This window comes from Mesocricetus auratus, unplaced genomic scaffold, assembly GCF_017639785.1.
Source record: "Mesocricetus auratus isolate SY011 unplaced genomic scaffold, BCM_Maur_2.0 Super-Scaffold_100018, whole genome shotgun sequence".
Classification (NCBI taxonomy): Eukaryota; Metazoa; Chordata; class Mammalia; order Rodentia; family Cricetidae; genus Mesocricetus; species Mesocricetus auratus.
In genome coordinates, this window is record NW_024429199.1 from 26,822,344 (window position 1) to 26,839,215 (window position 16,872).

Consider the following 16,872-nt stretch of genomic DNA (forward strand, 5'->3'; position numbering starts at 1 on the left):
ATAATGATTTTGACGACTGTCTTACATACCATCCTAGAACCTCCATCCAGTGACAGAAGGAAGCAGAGGCAGACACTCACAGCTAAACACTGAACTGAACTCCTGGAACCCAGTGGCAGAGAGGGAGGAGTGATGAACAAAGGGGTCAAGACTGGGCTGGTGAATCCCAGAGAAACAGCTGACCTGAACAAAGGGGAGATCTTGGACCCCAGACTGATGGCTGAGAGGCCAGTATGGGACTGATCCAGACCCCCCCGAATGTGGGTGTCAATGAGGAGACTCAGGCAATCTATGGATTTTGGGGTAATAGATCAGTATTTATCCCTGACACACAAATGGACTTTGGGGCCCATCCCATAATAGGGATGCTTTCTCAATCTGGACACTTTGGGGAGGGCCTGGGCTCTCCCAGGAACGACATGACAGAATCTAGAGATCACCCATGGAGGGCCTTACCCTCCCTAGGGAATGGAGTGTGGATTGAGTGGGGGGCTGGTGGGGGGCTGGTGGGAGGGAGTAGGTGTGGAGGGGAGGGAGAGGGAGCTGGGATTAACATGGGAAGCAAGCTTGTTCCTAATTCAAATATATAATAAAAAAGTGTAATAAAAATATGCAAATATTAAAAAAAATCATATGGAAGCACAGATGACCCAGGATAGCCAAAACAATCCTGAGCAATAGAAACAACTGCTAGAGGTATCGCATTCCCTGATTTCTGGCTATACTTCAAAACTATCAAAATAAAAACAGCACAGCACCTGAATAAAACAGAGACATCAATCAACTAAATAGCACTGACAATTCAAATGTAAGCCCATGCTTCTTTAGCCACCGGAATTTTGACTAAGAGACAGCATTTTCAACAAATGGTGCTGGACAAACCAGACAGCCGCATGCAGAAGAATGACACTAGACCCTCACCCCTCGCCCTGCACAGAACTGCAAATGGGGCAGGCACCTCATCAAAAGACCTGTCTGCTACCCGGCTTTCTAAGACTAAACAGTCTTTTCCATAGTTGATCGGTCAGCATCCACATTTTGACGAGAAATGAACAAAACCCAGGTGGTGCCTTCAACACTTTGCCTGGGACCCTCCTGGGCTGCACCACACAGCTCCAGAAGCACATCTTCTGCTCACACATCGTTAAAGGCAACAGCCCCTAAGCCTCCAGAGCACAAAGATCCCCTTCCTCCAACTTCTAACAACGAGCTCTTTACTTCCTTTTAAAATCGCTCCAGCTTTTTAAGATTTATCTTTATGCCCATGAGTGTTTGCCTGCATGTGTATATGTACATCCCGGGAGTGCCTGGAGTGCGTGGAGGCCTGAAATGAGCATTGGATCCATTGGAAGTGGAGTTATAGATGGTTGCTAGCTGCCTTATGGGTGCTGGGAACAAAGCCTGGGTCTTATGCAAGAGCAGCAAATACCTTCAACCCCTGAGCCATCTCTCTAACATCTAAGATCCTCTTTAATCTTCCCAACAGAAATAAGTTTCTATTCAATTTGTATTCAATATGAAATTCTTGCCTTGAGGAAAAGCCACATAGAAGTCATTCTGAAAACTTTCAACAGATTATCCAAGTTCATTTATATGTAGGAAGAAGCCATTGAGTCATGCAACATAGAGCCATAAGCAATAACAGACTTGTGCAGCAGCAATCAGGTGCTTTGCTGTTGTTTGATAGCTTGATTTGTTTTTTGAGACAGGATCACACTGTAGATGTAATGAGCATAGTCAAAAATGCCTTTTAGACATGTAAAAATAGCTTAGTCAGCATCCCCACTACAGCCAAGGCTGCCCCTGATAACCAGAACCCAGTGACATCACTCACTCAAGATAACAGACACATGATTACAACTCCACAACACCCACTGCACAGCATATACGCAGAAGAGCAAGAGCGATGCCCTGCTCTGCACATCCGGAGAGATGCCGCCTTGTTCTGCCCTGGGGCTGGAGAGTCTCCCCCAGGATCCTGACCCTCTAATCAGAGACTTCTGTTAAGAGACTGGCCTGAACTTCAGCTGAGATGTGACCCACAGGTGAGCAGCCTTGGGGCCATAGGCTTAGGACCAAAGTTCAGAATTTAGAGTGTGAATCCTGTGTGATGACCCTCATCATAATAAAATATAACTTACAACTACACGTATCTACCTTCTTGCTGGAGGCAGTAGCCCAGGCTGGCCTTCAAATCACTCTATAGCCCACGTCAAGCAAATGGGTGGTAGGAAGAAGTTTCAGTGAATTGTAGCATGAATTACTACTAAAGAGAAACTTTTGATTTATACCAAAAGGCATCACCTGTGGTTTAATATAACCAGAAGAGAAACCATGTGGTTAGGTTATTAGACATCACTTTTGTCTTTGCCAAACTTACACAACTGTCACATTTGTCAGTAAGTTTCACATTTTATCACCTGACCTTTAAATTACAATGTAGAGTAGTTAAAATAATTAAGGCTCACAGCAAACCTCTATTAAGGATATATTTACACTGTATAAATAAAAAGACATGTAGAGAAACCAAAGAGGCATTGTTATCTATGGAGTTTAAGATGACGCTAGAATGGTTTCACAGACTAAAACTATCTTACAGATTTTGTGGTCTCCTGAAAACACAGTTTTTCTGTAACTTGCTATTTTTAGAGAGGGGCTCAGAATTATTTGACGATCTCATTCCCAGACTCCTTCAACTCAAAACCAAATGAAATGAATCATCTGTCCCTTCCCAAATGACTGACTCTTGGAACTAAGATCTGCTGGCTTGCAGGTAGGAAGATCTGCATGGAGACACACAGGTGATTTTGTATTGTAAGCTGAGAGAAAATACCAAGGGTTTGTTATTTTTATCAAGATAAATTTATGGCTACCTTCTCCCTCTGGAATGGGTCATTCACAATCTGTGGGAAGAGATGTTCTTCTTTGTGCATTTCAGCTTCTAACTTGGGAGCAGCAGCATGCCTTAGGTTTAAGTTGAAAGAGCTGTCTTGAGACTTCCTCACCACTCAGCAGCATGGCAGGGAGAGCCCCAGGGACTTGTCAGGTATGTGTTCTATAACTGAACTACAGCCAAAGCCCCTGGACTAATTTATTCTAAAGTTGGAAAATAGTTTGGGAACTGAATTAAAAATAGCCTTTTCTGCTTAAAAACAAAACAGAAAACAAGTAAATGCTAGAAAAATGAGTATTCTCTCTTGAGCAAATTTTACATTTTTTATATTAACCTGGATTTTTTTAAGGCCAATACACACCTTCACATCTAACTAAAACAATTAACATTTAATACTATCTGTTAAAGTAATGATAGTGATTCAAGTATATCAAACTCTACAGGACACATCTCTGGCAGTCCCCACAGCCGTCCTATGAATGACACAGGATTACAGTGTCTACTTTATCAAGGAGAAAACAAAGCTTTGGGGAAGGTACGTAAAGATGACTATGCACAATGCTCTGTTCATTTCAATTAAATATCCCTGTGATCCTTTAATAAACAAGGGTTATAACCTCCACATATAAAGTGGGGTGGAGATGACAGTTTTCTGATTTTTTTCACAAGAGTCTACTTCATGCAACAGTGCTATTTTTTGGCTTGGTCACGACTGTATAAAGCCACTGTGAAATCTGAATACTACATAACAGTAAGTTACTTCCATAACTCGGATGAGACTAAAATGGATATGGTGTATTTTGATTATGAATCTCTGGGACGTCTAAAATAAAGATTCCCCTTTAGTAAGAAAATTACATATAAACCAACTCCTGTCTCTCACTCCACACTGATCAAAACCTCATCTTGAGTACCTGTACGAAGGAAACAAAACCACCTACACTATTGCTAAACTTTGTATGTTAGCTTTTAAAAACTATTATTTGTTTTCCATCTCTTAGGGCTTGTTTTAGAATCAAAACATCACCCTCCAAAATCTGTAGGGATTGTAAATCAGAAGTGGACACTTTCAATGAATCTAAGCAAAGGGAACTGGTGTATGGTCTGAGGCTATAATCCCAACACTCAGAAGGTTGAGCCAGGAAGTACAGTTTGAGACTAGCTTGGATCATGTAATAAACTACTACCTCAGACAAAAATACACAAACAAATAACCAGCATAAGGGACACAACAAAAATCTAAAGAAATGCGCTTAAGAAAAATCTACAGAATGTATTGAAAAGAGAGTGAGGGGAAAAAAAACATGGGAGGGCTGACCCACCCTGTATTATAAAATGCTAGGGTTCAGGTCAGAAGGGCGCAGATACCATAGCGGGCAGGCTTTGAAGACTTGAAACCACACAGGAGGAACCTCAATAGAAGGGAGTGTCTGGCACTCCACCGGAGATGCTGCCGAACCAGGCAGCTGTGCTACTCTTTTCTCCACCCACACCCAGAGTTCAACCGACTGTGCCTTCTCAATGGTCCTTCAGAAGATGCCCTCTCCTCCATTACACAGCCATTTTTCATGGAATCCTCCTGGCCCTTGAGCTCCCGTCTCCTAATGGGCTTTCTTCCTCAAACACTTTACATGATGCCTGGCCTTTCTACATAGCATTATCTAACCCTTCCCAAGATCACCCATGGACACCAGGAATAAGGGGCACATTACTTTCTTGGATCAGATCTTGCACCTCTGTCAGGAACACTGTGCTGTTATTTTTGAAAAGTCCATGCCACACCTTTCAACAATGTACTTCCCACACCAGTTGGCACCCAATCAAGCTAGGGAAATCACAGTCCTCCTCTGGGATTTTGTTCAGTAGAAGTTGCAAGATTTTGAAAGCCATGACTGCTGCCAAGTAGGGAATTTGTCCACAGCCAGGGCACTAGAAATAAGAAATGGTAAGCTGTTGCCTTCTTGTGTTCCTGAAGCCAAGCTGATATCTCTCATTTTCTGCTTAACTCAGACTTGGATTCTCCGAACCAATAAACTTCTCTCTCAGGTTAAGTCAGTTAAAGCAACGTTCCCATCCCTTGCTGTTACACACAGCATGTCGTTTAACTGCTTCCTCCCGCTCTCCTGACACACAGCCTAAGTGTTTAACATGCCACTTTACATCCCTACAGACACCATTCTCTCTGGGTTTGGGACATCTATTTTGGTTTCCAGCAGACTGCAAGTTCAAGTTCTCTTCACAGCATAGGGCAATTGCCCACAATGACAGTCAGCTTGCCCCGAGTAATGGCAGTTGGCAAGGTGGTTTAGAGTGTGGACTCTACCACCTAGTAAATGACCTCTACCACTTGGGCAACCCTGTGTGACTCATCGTCATAGATGCTGAGACCAGCAACACTACGTTGGAGGTAGCTATGAAAATAGACTTGTTATGACTCAATATGTCCTAACCATACTGTGAGTCTTCCTAACCCTTGGCACCTTGTCTATCCTAAGGGATGACCAAGGATTTGTTTTCTTGACATTTTTTTAATGAGTACATTCTCTATTTAATTAAAAAATGTTAAATTACAAAAGTCATAGATTTTAACACAGCATTTTCACACATACTGCACACCTGTCATCATACTTTCTAATTTGTCCCCCAGGTGCTCCTGCCTCTTTGTTTCTGGTCACCTGCCTCCCCCAAGAACCCTCCCTTCTGCATTCATATCCCATGTTTTTATTTTCTCCCCCTCTCCTTCAAGATCTTTTCCTCCCCTCTCATGGTCCCCCCCACACACACTTAAATCTAGGTTTACATATAGTAAGAAAACATAGTATTTGTCTTCCTGAGTTTCTGAATCTGGCTTATTTCACTTAATACAACTAACACTGCTTCTGGTTCCATTTTTTTCTATAGTTATGATTTCATTTTTCTTTATACCTAAATGGAATTTCATTTTGTACGTGCACCTCATCTTATTTCTCTGTTCTTCTGTCGACTGACATCCAGGTGGCTGTTTCCCAGCCATTGTGAATAGTTTTGCTTGACCTTTGAGGATCAAGTCAAGGCAGGGCTAAATGGGAATGTTGCACGCCTAAGCATAGAGCCTAGAGTTAAAGAGGTTGGGTATCTCCATGCCTCCCGCAGCTGTTAACTGGAAACATCTCAGACTCTTAAGACTGAAAGGGAGCGGATGAAAAGCTTTATTGCTCTTTCTAGAGCTAGTCTATAACGGAAAACTATCCCCAGGATGTATTCCCTGGTTAATGTGAACAGGCAGGTGAAATCAAAGGCTCTGAAGAGTTACGCTATGATAGGAACCCTTGAACCCAACACTTTCCACACTTAAAAGCCTGTCTAACAAACCAGAATATCAGCGGGCACACCTTTCTTCTCTCCCACACAAAGGACTTGGACAACACCCGGAAAATAAAGTCTGTAAACAGTGAGTTGTACATGCAATGCCAAACGCTGCCCTGGAAACTAACGATAACAGACTAAACTTTAGACGTTAAAGGTTTGCGTTGGCAGAGAAGAAGTGGCGAAAGTGGCGTGTCGATCGCGGTGAGCCAGGCGCCCCTGCGGTCCCGGGATCCGGGACCCAGGAATGCCTGGCCCGGAGCCGTGCAGCGCGACTAGGAGGGACTTCCCGGCCGGGCGTCTCCCGCCTGGGCTCCGGCCCCAACGCTGCCCGCAGCGGCTCAGAGTCATTACCCGAGGGCGGCTCTGGATCCTCGATGCTTGTTACGGCTCCGCTCCCGGCCTCCGCAGACAGCATCAGGACCACCAGCAGAATCATGTTGCTAGATGCGGCTTGCGGCTCCATCCCGGTGCCAGAGACCGGACTGACAGGTTAGCCGCGCCGCCTGTGGCCCGGGCCTGGCGTCACGTCCGCCGCGCAGCTTAAGTCCGCAGGGGGGCGGGGCCCGAGGGATGGGCGGCACCAAAGCAGAAGTTACAGTCTCTGAGAGGTGTGGCTTTAGAGAGAGGCGGAGCCTCGGCAGGAGGGGGCGGAGAGAACACGCGGTTTGTAAGCGTTGACTGGGGATGATACCAGACAGGGGTGGGATTTTGAGGCGGAGTCTCCACGAGGAGGCGGGTCCTGTACTGGGATGTCGGGAACGGGCGAGGTCTGGCTAGGCAAGCTAGCAGAGCAGGGCGTGGGCGGAATAGCCTGACTAAGTTGGAGGTGGGCTAGCCTAAGGCTTGAACATTCTTGCGCCTCAGGGCCTGGCCTCTGGGTTACAAGAACACCGATCTGAAGGTTACGGTCTTTCAACTTGACACCACCTTCAGCTATTCCTCTTTCTGTTTTTGTAGTGACCTGGGGTTGCAGACACCACGCTTATCTCATCCATCTACCATCTTGGAGCCTGAGGCTTTGGAAGCGTTCAAATAAGCCTCCTCCAATTCCTGTCGGTTTAGTCTTCGGAATTTGAACCTCTGTTTTTTATGTTTGTGCAGACTCCCACCACACAAACCCAATGTGCTTGAGTAAGCACTTTGTTTTTAGAAAAAACAAACTAACAACTACCACAAAAAAGTGCATGTCCATTTTAATACTGAACTGTCAAATGACAAAGTATTATGTAGTCTCATCAAGAGATCGGCCCCTTTGCCTCTGGGAATGCATCCATTAGTTTGCAGCTCTCTCAAACCCTTGCATTCACTTTAGTTGTCTTTCCTCTTAATGCCGACAAAACCCAAGACGACTCATCCTCAAACTCCCTCCCCTGCTTTAGTTCTGCTTATCACCATCTTTGCAAAAAATTTTAGATTGCAACCCACTCTCCACTTCTCTTTATCCCAGTCTATTTTTAATAACAACTTTCCACCTCTCCCACCACATACACTACAGATATGCACATTGACTGTTTGTCTCTGCTTCTTAGAGTGCAAGCTCAATAAGTCTGAAATCTCAGCATGACATTCAATCAGTCTTTGCTGTACCCAAGTCCTATCTTTAAGCAAACTGCTATGAAAGCATTGTGCAGACTAGGGATTACCAGCTAAAGCTCGCTATTTATATTAATCATGCAGCCCAGTATGTCTCAGACTTTACAGTCAGTATAGACCCTGGTGATCTTGTGCAAGTTTGTATTCAGTAGATCTGACCCAGATTAAATTTCAGCTTTCTGCATTTCTGGAAAAGGTACACACACACCAAATACCATCATCCTTGGTGCTAGGAATAGGAAGGCTTTACACTGACTGCAAGACTGTTTCCTTTGGTGTGCTTATGAGCTACACCCGGTGAAAGACATTTCTAGTCATTGTGTGGGTGCAAGGATAAATTACTGCACTTTGCTGTTTAGGAGTATATAGCAGGATAGACCACACTATGTGATTTTTCAGCCTTTGCTGTAGTGGCTATAGGAATTGGAAAGTAAGATGCAAAACATTTCTTAGGGACTGCTGCTGCTGCTGGGATAAAGCCCTGTAAAAGGGAGGGAGGAGGAGGAAGAGCAAGAATTGATGTGTGAGGACATCCCTACCTCACAAGCCTCTCTGAGGTTGGGGTGGCTGGATGGGTGTGAGAATGGAAGCTATGCCTTACCAGCCCTGAACAGGACATGATTTGGGGTTCCTGTGACTTCACCCGAAGCACCTCCCCAAAGAAGACTGGCAGCTTAGACTGATTACCAGCAGCACTCCTGGTGGCAGGGAGCAAGTGGGATGCAGTCTTTCCAAGTAAATAAACTAAAAGCCTAGACATAAAGCATGAGGCAGAGCCAACAAGGAGTAACACACAGTGTGCCCAAGCTTTGGCATTTCCTTCCCCCGTTATCAGTGCAGGGATGTTTGCCTGCTTGCTTTTGAAGCAGAGATCCTGAGGGTCTGTAGCTAGAGCACAGAAGTTTACATTCTCTTTGCCACTCTATAAGTTATAGCCAATACCCTTAACTCCACATGCTTCCCCAGGCCTCTGTCTCCACACTACTCTATATCTAACTTTCTATTTGGTGTAGTGTTTATCACCATCTGGAGAGCTCGCTGTAAATTATACACCTTCAAAGCACATGTGTTGTGTATGTACTATGTTTTTTTGTTTTGCAAAATGTATAAACATAGGTGACACAATCGCCACAAATAGTTATTGAAATTGTGTTTATAACTACCAAAGAATGCAGCAGGATTGTAGGAACAAAAAAAAAAGGATTTAATATAAGATTTAAGAAATTCATATGTGCGTAAATGTGTGACACACACATTTCTTTTACTTGTCTCTTTTTACTAGAAAGGTAAACCTTTTATTGAAAGTCACCAGAAATTTTACCATACCTTGAAACAGTCATGTCCTCATTTTCATTTAGTGGGTGACTTTCCTATCCTGCAAATAACTGACTTTGAGGCAGGGGATGGCATGACATGATCAGATAACAGCATGATGGATGAGAGAGGTATGGGGAGTAAAAACAAAAAGTGTTTTTCCTTGTGGAACTCCCATCAGTCTGTGCGTGACTGGAGAGCTTTATAAGAACAGATACAACAAGAGAACTCACTAGCCTTGACCCTTTCCAATTCCTGGCTTTGATGGCACACACAGTGATTCTACTGGGCAGTGGCAATTGGCACCTCTCATGCACTAAGTCTTAGGAGAAAACAAATCCACAGCTAAAAATGGAACTGCGACTGGAGAGATGGGCAAAGTGCCTGCCGCATAAGCATAAGGGCCTGATTCAGATCTGCAGCACCCACATTGTGCAGCAGGCAAAAAGTCTGTAAGGCCAGTGATGGGGATGTGGTGGGGGAAGGAGACGGGCAGATCCTTGGAGCTCATTGGCTAGACAGTGTAGCCAAACTGATGAGTTCCGGGTTCAATGGGAAACCCTGCCTCAAAAAATATAGTGGAAGCTGGGCAGTGATGACACATGCTTTTAATCCCAGCACTTGGGAGGCAGAGGCATGATGATCTCTGTGAGTTCCAGGCTAGCCTCGTCTACAAAGTGAGTTCCAGGACAGTCAGGGTTGTTACACAGAGAAACAAAAATATATAGTGGAGAATGACTGATGAAAACAATGTATGTCTGGCTTCCCTATGCCAACAAACACACAAGCATACTCACTTACACACCCAAATGAGAACATACATGCATGCACTTATGTACTCTTACACACACATGCATGCTCACGTACACACACACACACACACACACCATGTACACAAATGAAAGATTGTGGATACTAGAAGCCTGAGTCATCAGTGTTAGCATTAAGCCGTGGAGTGAATGTCTATAACCATTCACCTCGGCATGTTTGCCACAGACAGAAAAATAAATGCTTATTAGTAGAAACAATTGTCAGGTTGATTTTCTGTTCGTTGTACTGATTTTTTTTTTCTCTCACTCAGTGTCAGGCCATCCTAACTAAGTTCTCTTTCAGAGAAACAGTTGGGGTGTAAACCACAGGGCAGAAGAAGAAAATGCAGAAGCAGAGGCTACAGCTCAAGCACAGAGGGCGGAAAATTAGCAAAGCAAAGAGGATCCTTTGTCTGGGTGGAAGATGGGGGACAAGAACAAGGCCTTGTCAGGTTGTCATAGCTGCAGCAGCTGCAACTGTCGCCTACTCTGAACTCCTGAGACTGGGTTACTGGTTGCTGTTCTCTTCTGGGTTTCCCATCTTATGCTATCCCCTGCCACCTTCAGTTTCAAGAGCCCTGCTCTATAAGAGCTCAGTGAGCATAATTTGCACTCAGGTGTGGTCAGTCTCCCAAAAGGATGGCTCCCAAGCACTTTGAGAAGACAATTCCCAGCATTATTCAAAGTATGGGGCTGAAAAACAAATGTTGCTGAAAAGAACTGAGCGACCTAAAGAAGCACACAGCCTGTCCCCAGTGCCCTGTACTTCCTGTTTCAGTGTGTGCCACCCCCAACCCCCATCCCCTCTACACACCAGAAAGGGAACTCAGCAAGCTTGTGCCCCATACTGCTCTCTCTTCTCTCGCTGCTGGCAGACAAGGAGCCTCCTCCTAGCTGGAGCTCATCTGATTTGCAAAGCTTTCAAGTTTCTCTCCACTCTTACCTTTCACTGACATCTAGGCAGATGTTTTTACCTGGCTCTGGGTCGTGATTAAGCAAATTAATTTACTGACATATCGGTTTTTGACAACTTTGGGGCCAGCACTCCAGATATGCACTTTGACACTGAAATAGTTCTCCATCAGCCGAGGAATGAATTTTCAGAAATGGTATTGGCGAGTGGGAGTCTTAAAAAGGAAGCAGAAATTAATATACTTTTCCCTAAGCAAAGGACTCTTTGAACAGCTATCAAATCTTGATGTGACAGCTCAAACCTTTTCTTAGTTACATTAGCAGGTTGGTGACTGGAGTCAAACAAGAGACGTGTTTTATTTGGTCGACAGAGGCTAAGGAGGGCACACGTTCCTGCTTAGTATTTAATATCTGAATTATTATCATTGTATTGAATGTCGGCGATGGTTTCTAAAGGAGATATTCTTTTTATTTGTAGCAAATAAGAAGCTTTCGTTTGTCCTTTGTCTGTTATGGAGACAAACTTTGGCATAAGATTGGATTAGCTTCAAATGTTAATCTTCCTGTCTCAGCCTAGGATACAGATGTGTGTGGCTAAGCCTGGCTCCTCTCCTCTAAATTCTTACCCCAGGTGCCTAGGCAGGCAAGGACACCTTCCAAAGTCAGCCTGGCCATTTATACCTAAGGAAAGAGGCACTAATTTCTTTGAGACATAAAGAGAAATCTTGTCTTCCTTAGTATAGACAAACACTCCTTGGAAATACAAAGAAAGACCTAGTTGCTTGTGTCAGGAGTCCAAATAGATTTCTTTGCAAAGAAGGGAAGACTGGAGCCACAAGCTTTATACCTATCAGGTCCTGAGGCTTTACCCCCCACCCCCAACCCATGGCAGGAAAAGGCATGTTTGGGGAGGAGGTAAATGCCTCTGGAATTCTCCTTTAATAGTCACTCCTAACGTCAAGACTTGTTCTTCTAGTTGAGGTCCCATGTCTCAGTAAACTTTTCCCAAAAAAAATTTAATTGTGCAGAAACATGAGAATATTTCTCTGTGGCCTGCGATTCTGCAAATGACTACATCTCTGTCGCCATCGAATCATTTCACACACCTCTTGATTTAGGTCACTTCCTTGGTTTTTATTTTAGGCATTTGCCACTGGTTGGGTTCAGGATATGTGGAATGTGGTGTTTTGGCAGCTGAAGAGAGAGGAAGCAGGAAAAGGGAAGGATCTGTGACTTCCTGTCTGTCTCTTTTGGCATAGACCATGAAAGCGTTCTCTGACCTGCTGAAGTCATGAGAGCCTCATTGCAGAGGTAGAACTTTGCTGTCTGCTAGAAAAGACGCTCATTGAATCTGCAGGCACAGACAGGGGCAAAGAGCAGAGTGGGAACGACCAGACATTGCTACATCCCTCCCACTTTATTGCTGGTAGAACACACCCTCGTTATCCAAACCAGTTTCTCTCCAAGCAGCACCAGAACAGCCAGGCTCCAGTTTCCATGGTTTATTCCTTCCAATGAGGGTTCTTATGAGATGAAAGGTGGGCAGGAAATGGCACCCATCCCACCCCCTCACAAACCAACCTCTAAGTTTCTAGAGGATCTAAGAATGTGTATGCATCAACATGTAGACCTCTAAGAGAGAGTTACCTCATGGAGTTTGTGTGAACATGTATTTCAAACATAAAGTTTGCCCTGAAATCAGAGGGCAATGAGAAGGCCAGGTCTTGCTAGTCTATACGATGTTGAAAGCCGTTTTGTCTTCAGGGACACTCACGAGGTGACAAAAATACGTTAACGTGGTCATGGCAATTCTGGCTGTCATTCAAGAGAGAACAAGATAGCCTTTTGTGTGTGTGTGTGCGGGGAGGGGAGATTGATTTATAAAGTGGAAGATTTTTGCTGCAGTTTTATGAATTGCAGTAGATGCAGGCTGCACCTTTGGTGAGTTTGCTGCAGGGAAATGTCAGTTCTAACCCAGTGGGCTGGGAGTGGTCAGGAAATCCTTTGCAATAGGAAGAACCTTTAGGCTTAATCTTGAAACCAGTTTCTCCTCTCACCTTGGGTTCTTAGCAACTGCCAAACAGTAACAGAGAAGACTGAGTCCTTTTAACTGCATTTCCTTACTTAACATTTCAGTTTACTGCACGCGACAAGGGCAGCAGGATATGCTTTCTGTCTTTGTCTTTTGCAACCCGTATATTGACCACTGAACAAGCACTGTCCCTCCACCTAATTTCCCGGTCATTCATTTCAGATTGAGGTACATTCACAGTTTGGTAGATGGTTATAAAAATGCATTTTTGCAACCAAAATTTAACAAGCTGAATGTGGTGGCATCTACCTGTTCGGCTGAGGAGACATGCTTGAGACCAGGAATTCATGTCCAGTCCAAACAACAAAACATTCCTCTCTCAAAATAAAACAAAACTTGTGTGTGTGTGTGTGTGTGTGTGTGTGTGTGCATGCTTTTGTGCTTTTAAAAACAATTAAAAAATGGAGGAACAATTTAAATGAGACCACAGCATTAAAAAAAAAACAACTGCTACACCAACCCAACACAAAAAGAAAATGGGTGATTTGGATTTTTTCTTGTTGAGTGCAAAACTATGGCACTGGGGGAGGCAAAACTGCCCAGTGTGTCTCTAAAACGTCCAAGATAAGGGTGCCATTTCCTAATGAGGTATCCATGCCACAGAATGCAGGGGTTAACTAACAGCGAGGAAAACAATGTCTGGATTCTATTACAGCTCTGCCTTTTGATAGTTGTGTGGCCTTGGTCCGCTGTTACACTCTGAGCCTCTTGCTCAGTCATTGCACTGCCTCAGTGGAATAGATAGATGTGAGAGTCTGGTGAACTAAAAAACTGTACAGGACCTTGGAGAGAGAAATTGCTGGAAAAATCATGCCCACTAATTGCTGGTCACAACTTCAACCACTTTCTTTCAGCCTAGGTCCCAGAACACTTTATATACAGTCCACTCTTTTTGTGTTTGCCCACCTTGAACTTTCGTCATTTAAGATGAGACTCTGACTAGTGGTATTGGTCAAAAGGTAGAATTGAGATAAACGGATACTGCATGTCCAAGACTCCCCTATACTTGGGGTCCTGGTAAGTGACACAGTCCTGTATGCAAACCTTAGTGGAAAAAGCTGCCCGGAGTGACTGTGCCAGCTGCTGGAAACAGGAAAAGTGATGGCAAGGGAGTGGTTTGTGAGTCCTGCACCCTGGTACACATTCGTGGTGAGTGTAGCTATGGATCTTGTCACAGCTATGGATCCTGTAGTCTATGTTGCACCATTCAAAAGAAGGAGAGAGATAGTTGCTCGAGGCTTGCCAATTTTGCGAACCCTAAGACAGATCTGTTTATGAACACAAATAATACAGGTTTAAGAAAGGAGGGGCGGTGGGTGGATGGCTCCCTCCTACCCCATCAAGTTGCTGCAGCCACCAGAAAGGACACCTACTGCTCCAGCAGAAAGGGAACCAAGGAGCTCAGAGTGTCACCCCAGCCATCTGCTAGTGTCCTGGCCCCTTGCTACCCTTTCTATGCTTCACCAAGGAGGGTGGGCATGAAAATGCATTCTTTGTAGAGTACCCTTCAGACTATGGAAGGAATGCTCCTAGGTTGATTTGTGATTTCAGTTGTTGTTGCTTTTTTGTCTTTTGTTGTTTTATGTTGGAGAAGCGAGGCTCTGCTCTTCACCTTGATTCATTCTTTCTGCATCAAAACCTTCAAAACACAAGGTGCACCCTCTCAGTCTCCTGTCTGAGGCCCTGACAGCAGAGCTGCCCCCAATGAAAAGACTGGTTTCTCAGTGGCTCTGGTGGCATTTGTCCTTGATGACCTCCAGTGTGGCAGGAAGCCATCAGAACAGTAACTCGAGGCCTTCTGACAGTTCTCAAGTGACCCTGGCTGCATGTAATTTTCTTTCTGAGATATTAGAAACTTTCTGTTGCTATTGCTCTAACAAAATTAATGAATGTTTACTGGTTTAAAAAAACAGAAAGAAGGGGGAGAGAAATAAAAAGAAAGAAAGAAGGAAGGAAAGAAGATTGTGGAAGAATTGCCCTTCTGCTGATTAAGGATGGCAGTCCAGATCATGAAATCTCCATGTTTTCTTCCTCTTTCAATAACTTACTACCACCTCTCTCTAACCGTCCTCCTAGCTTTAGTCCTTCCCAGCATCTCGCCGCCCAAAGTGTTGAATTAGCAACGCAGTGGATCTTCAGCTGGAAATGTCAGAATGTCAAGGGTGGGGCTGAGAAGAAATGTACTGCAGGCTGGCTTTTGAGGTGGATAAGAACACTGACAGGTGCTAGGAAAATTACTGATGGCAAAGCAGTCTCTGCAATTCCAGGAGTCTATCTCACATGCTATCCAGTAGATGATAGCACGATGTCAGGGTGTGAGCGGGGGAATTCTGTTGTTTTTTTCTGTTGACACGACTGGTCAGGGTTTTAAGTCATTATATTGGGCAGTGCCCAAGTTCTGGTGAGAAATGAGAGGACAAACAAGATTGAGCAGACTAAAGTTGGGGGATCGGTAACATTAGCTGTAGGGAATTCTGTCAGCATGCAAGGCAAAGGCCACACTGTGGCGAACAAGTCTGTGTTCAGACACACCACTCTTGGAATGAGTTGATGGACAGTAGATAAGGTTTAATCCAGGGATTTGGTACAAGGACTAAGGATGTTCTGGTTCAGATATCTACATGCTTTTTTTCACGCTTCTCTGTCCTTCCTCGTCTTAAGGCAGACTTCCCCATGATCACAGGGTGGATTGCAGAAGCAACCTAGCCACGAGACTCCTTCCTGCTGACATCAAAAGATGGGTATTAGCCACAGATTTCAAACACTCTTTCTGGGGACAGAAACTGAGGTCAAGTAGCAGCTTTGAAGTGAATTATCATTGTTGTTCCAGTTGGTATGAAGGTTGTGACCTCATTGAGGACCACACAGCAGGGGAGATCAACCAACCTGTTCAAGGGGGATTTCTGAGGGTTAGTGAAATATAAATGATAGCTAAGCCCATTAAATTGCCAAGTAAACTTGTGATATATTGAGCAGGATTGGATAAGTCAGGGATCTGCAGGGAAAGAGAACCAATGGGATATATGTGTGGATATGGATATATGGGCAGAGAGGAGTGGGGGTATAGTTCAGCGCATAGCACTTAGTGTGTAGGAGTTGGAATGGGAGACGAGGGGAGAGGAGAGGAGCGGGCAGGAGAGGGGAAGGTAGGATATCAGAAAGAAGAGGAGGGGAAGGAAAGGGAGGGGAGGGGAGGGGAGCGGAGACTTTAAGGAATTAGCTGACATGATTTCAGGCTTTGGTGAGGCCAAATCTGCAGGAATGGTTCTTTAGTTCAGGACTAAACGGATGCAGGCTGGAGACGGGTGAGCTGGGGTCCCAGCTCCAGTGGGGAACCTGCCTACTCCAGAATCCTCCTGCTGCATCTTTGTGTAAAGTTTTGGAGGACTCACTGCTTAGTGAGCTAGGGAAGGAATTAGGTGCTGGCACACAGCCAGGTTTCCAGAAGTAGGCTTGGTGGCACATGCCAGACTACCCAGCTGTGTTGATGGTCTTTAGGAGGTAAGATGTCCCCAAAGGGGGTAAAAATGCAGGAAATCTGTGTGCAGTGTGTAGTTGTGAAATATGCTCTAGGCATGTTGCCTTACGAAGACTGGAAATTTGAGAGGCAAGCAGTGAATTATTGAAGTTGAGAAAAGGAGGATCTTGCTTTGCAAGACATGGGCACCATGTCTGACTGTGAGGACAAACATGAATCCCAGCTCTGCAGGCCATACTGCTTGTGCTCCCTGTCTTCTCATTGCCTGGTTTTGCTACAAAGTGGTGTGGTAATGATGACTGTATTAAATTTAAGTTATTTTATGTTTCCTCCAGGAAAAAAATAGAATTATGGAAATAATATTTGGATGGTAGAGTTGGTTGTTTTCCCTCTGTCAAACCTTATGGAGGATTTGAGTGTGAGTCTAGAAGTT

General features: G+C 44.5%; 1 protein-coding gene across 1 annotated transcript in view; it reads right to left on the reverse strand.

Annotated features, from left to right (window-relative positions):
- Ifngr1 (interferon gamma receptor 1) overlaps window positions 1-6,774 on the reverse strand; it is a 29,686-nt gene extending 22,912 nt beyond the window's left edge. Inside the window, exon 1 of the mRNA XM_005065730.4 lies at window positions 6,593-6,774. Coding sequence (XP_005065787.1) covers window positions 6,593-6,704 — 112 coding nt within the window. The 5' untranslated portion in view covers window positions 6,705-6,774. The remainder of the gene's footprint in view (window positions 1-6,592) is intronic.
- Between the last annotated feature and the right edge of the window lie 10,098 nt (window positions 6,775-16,872).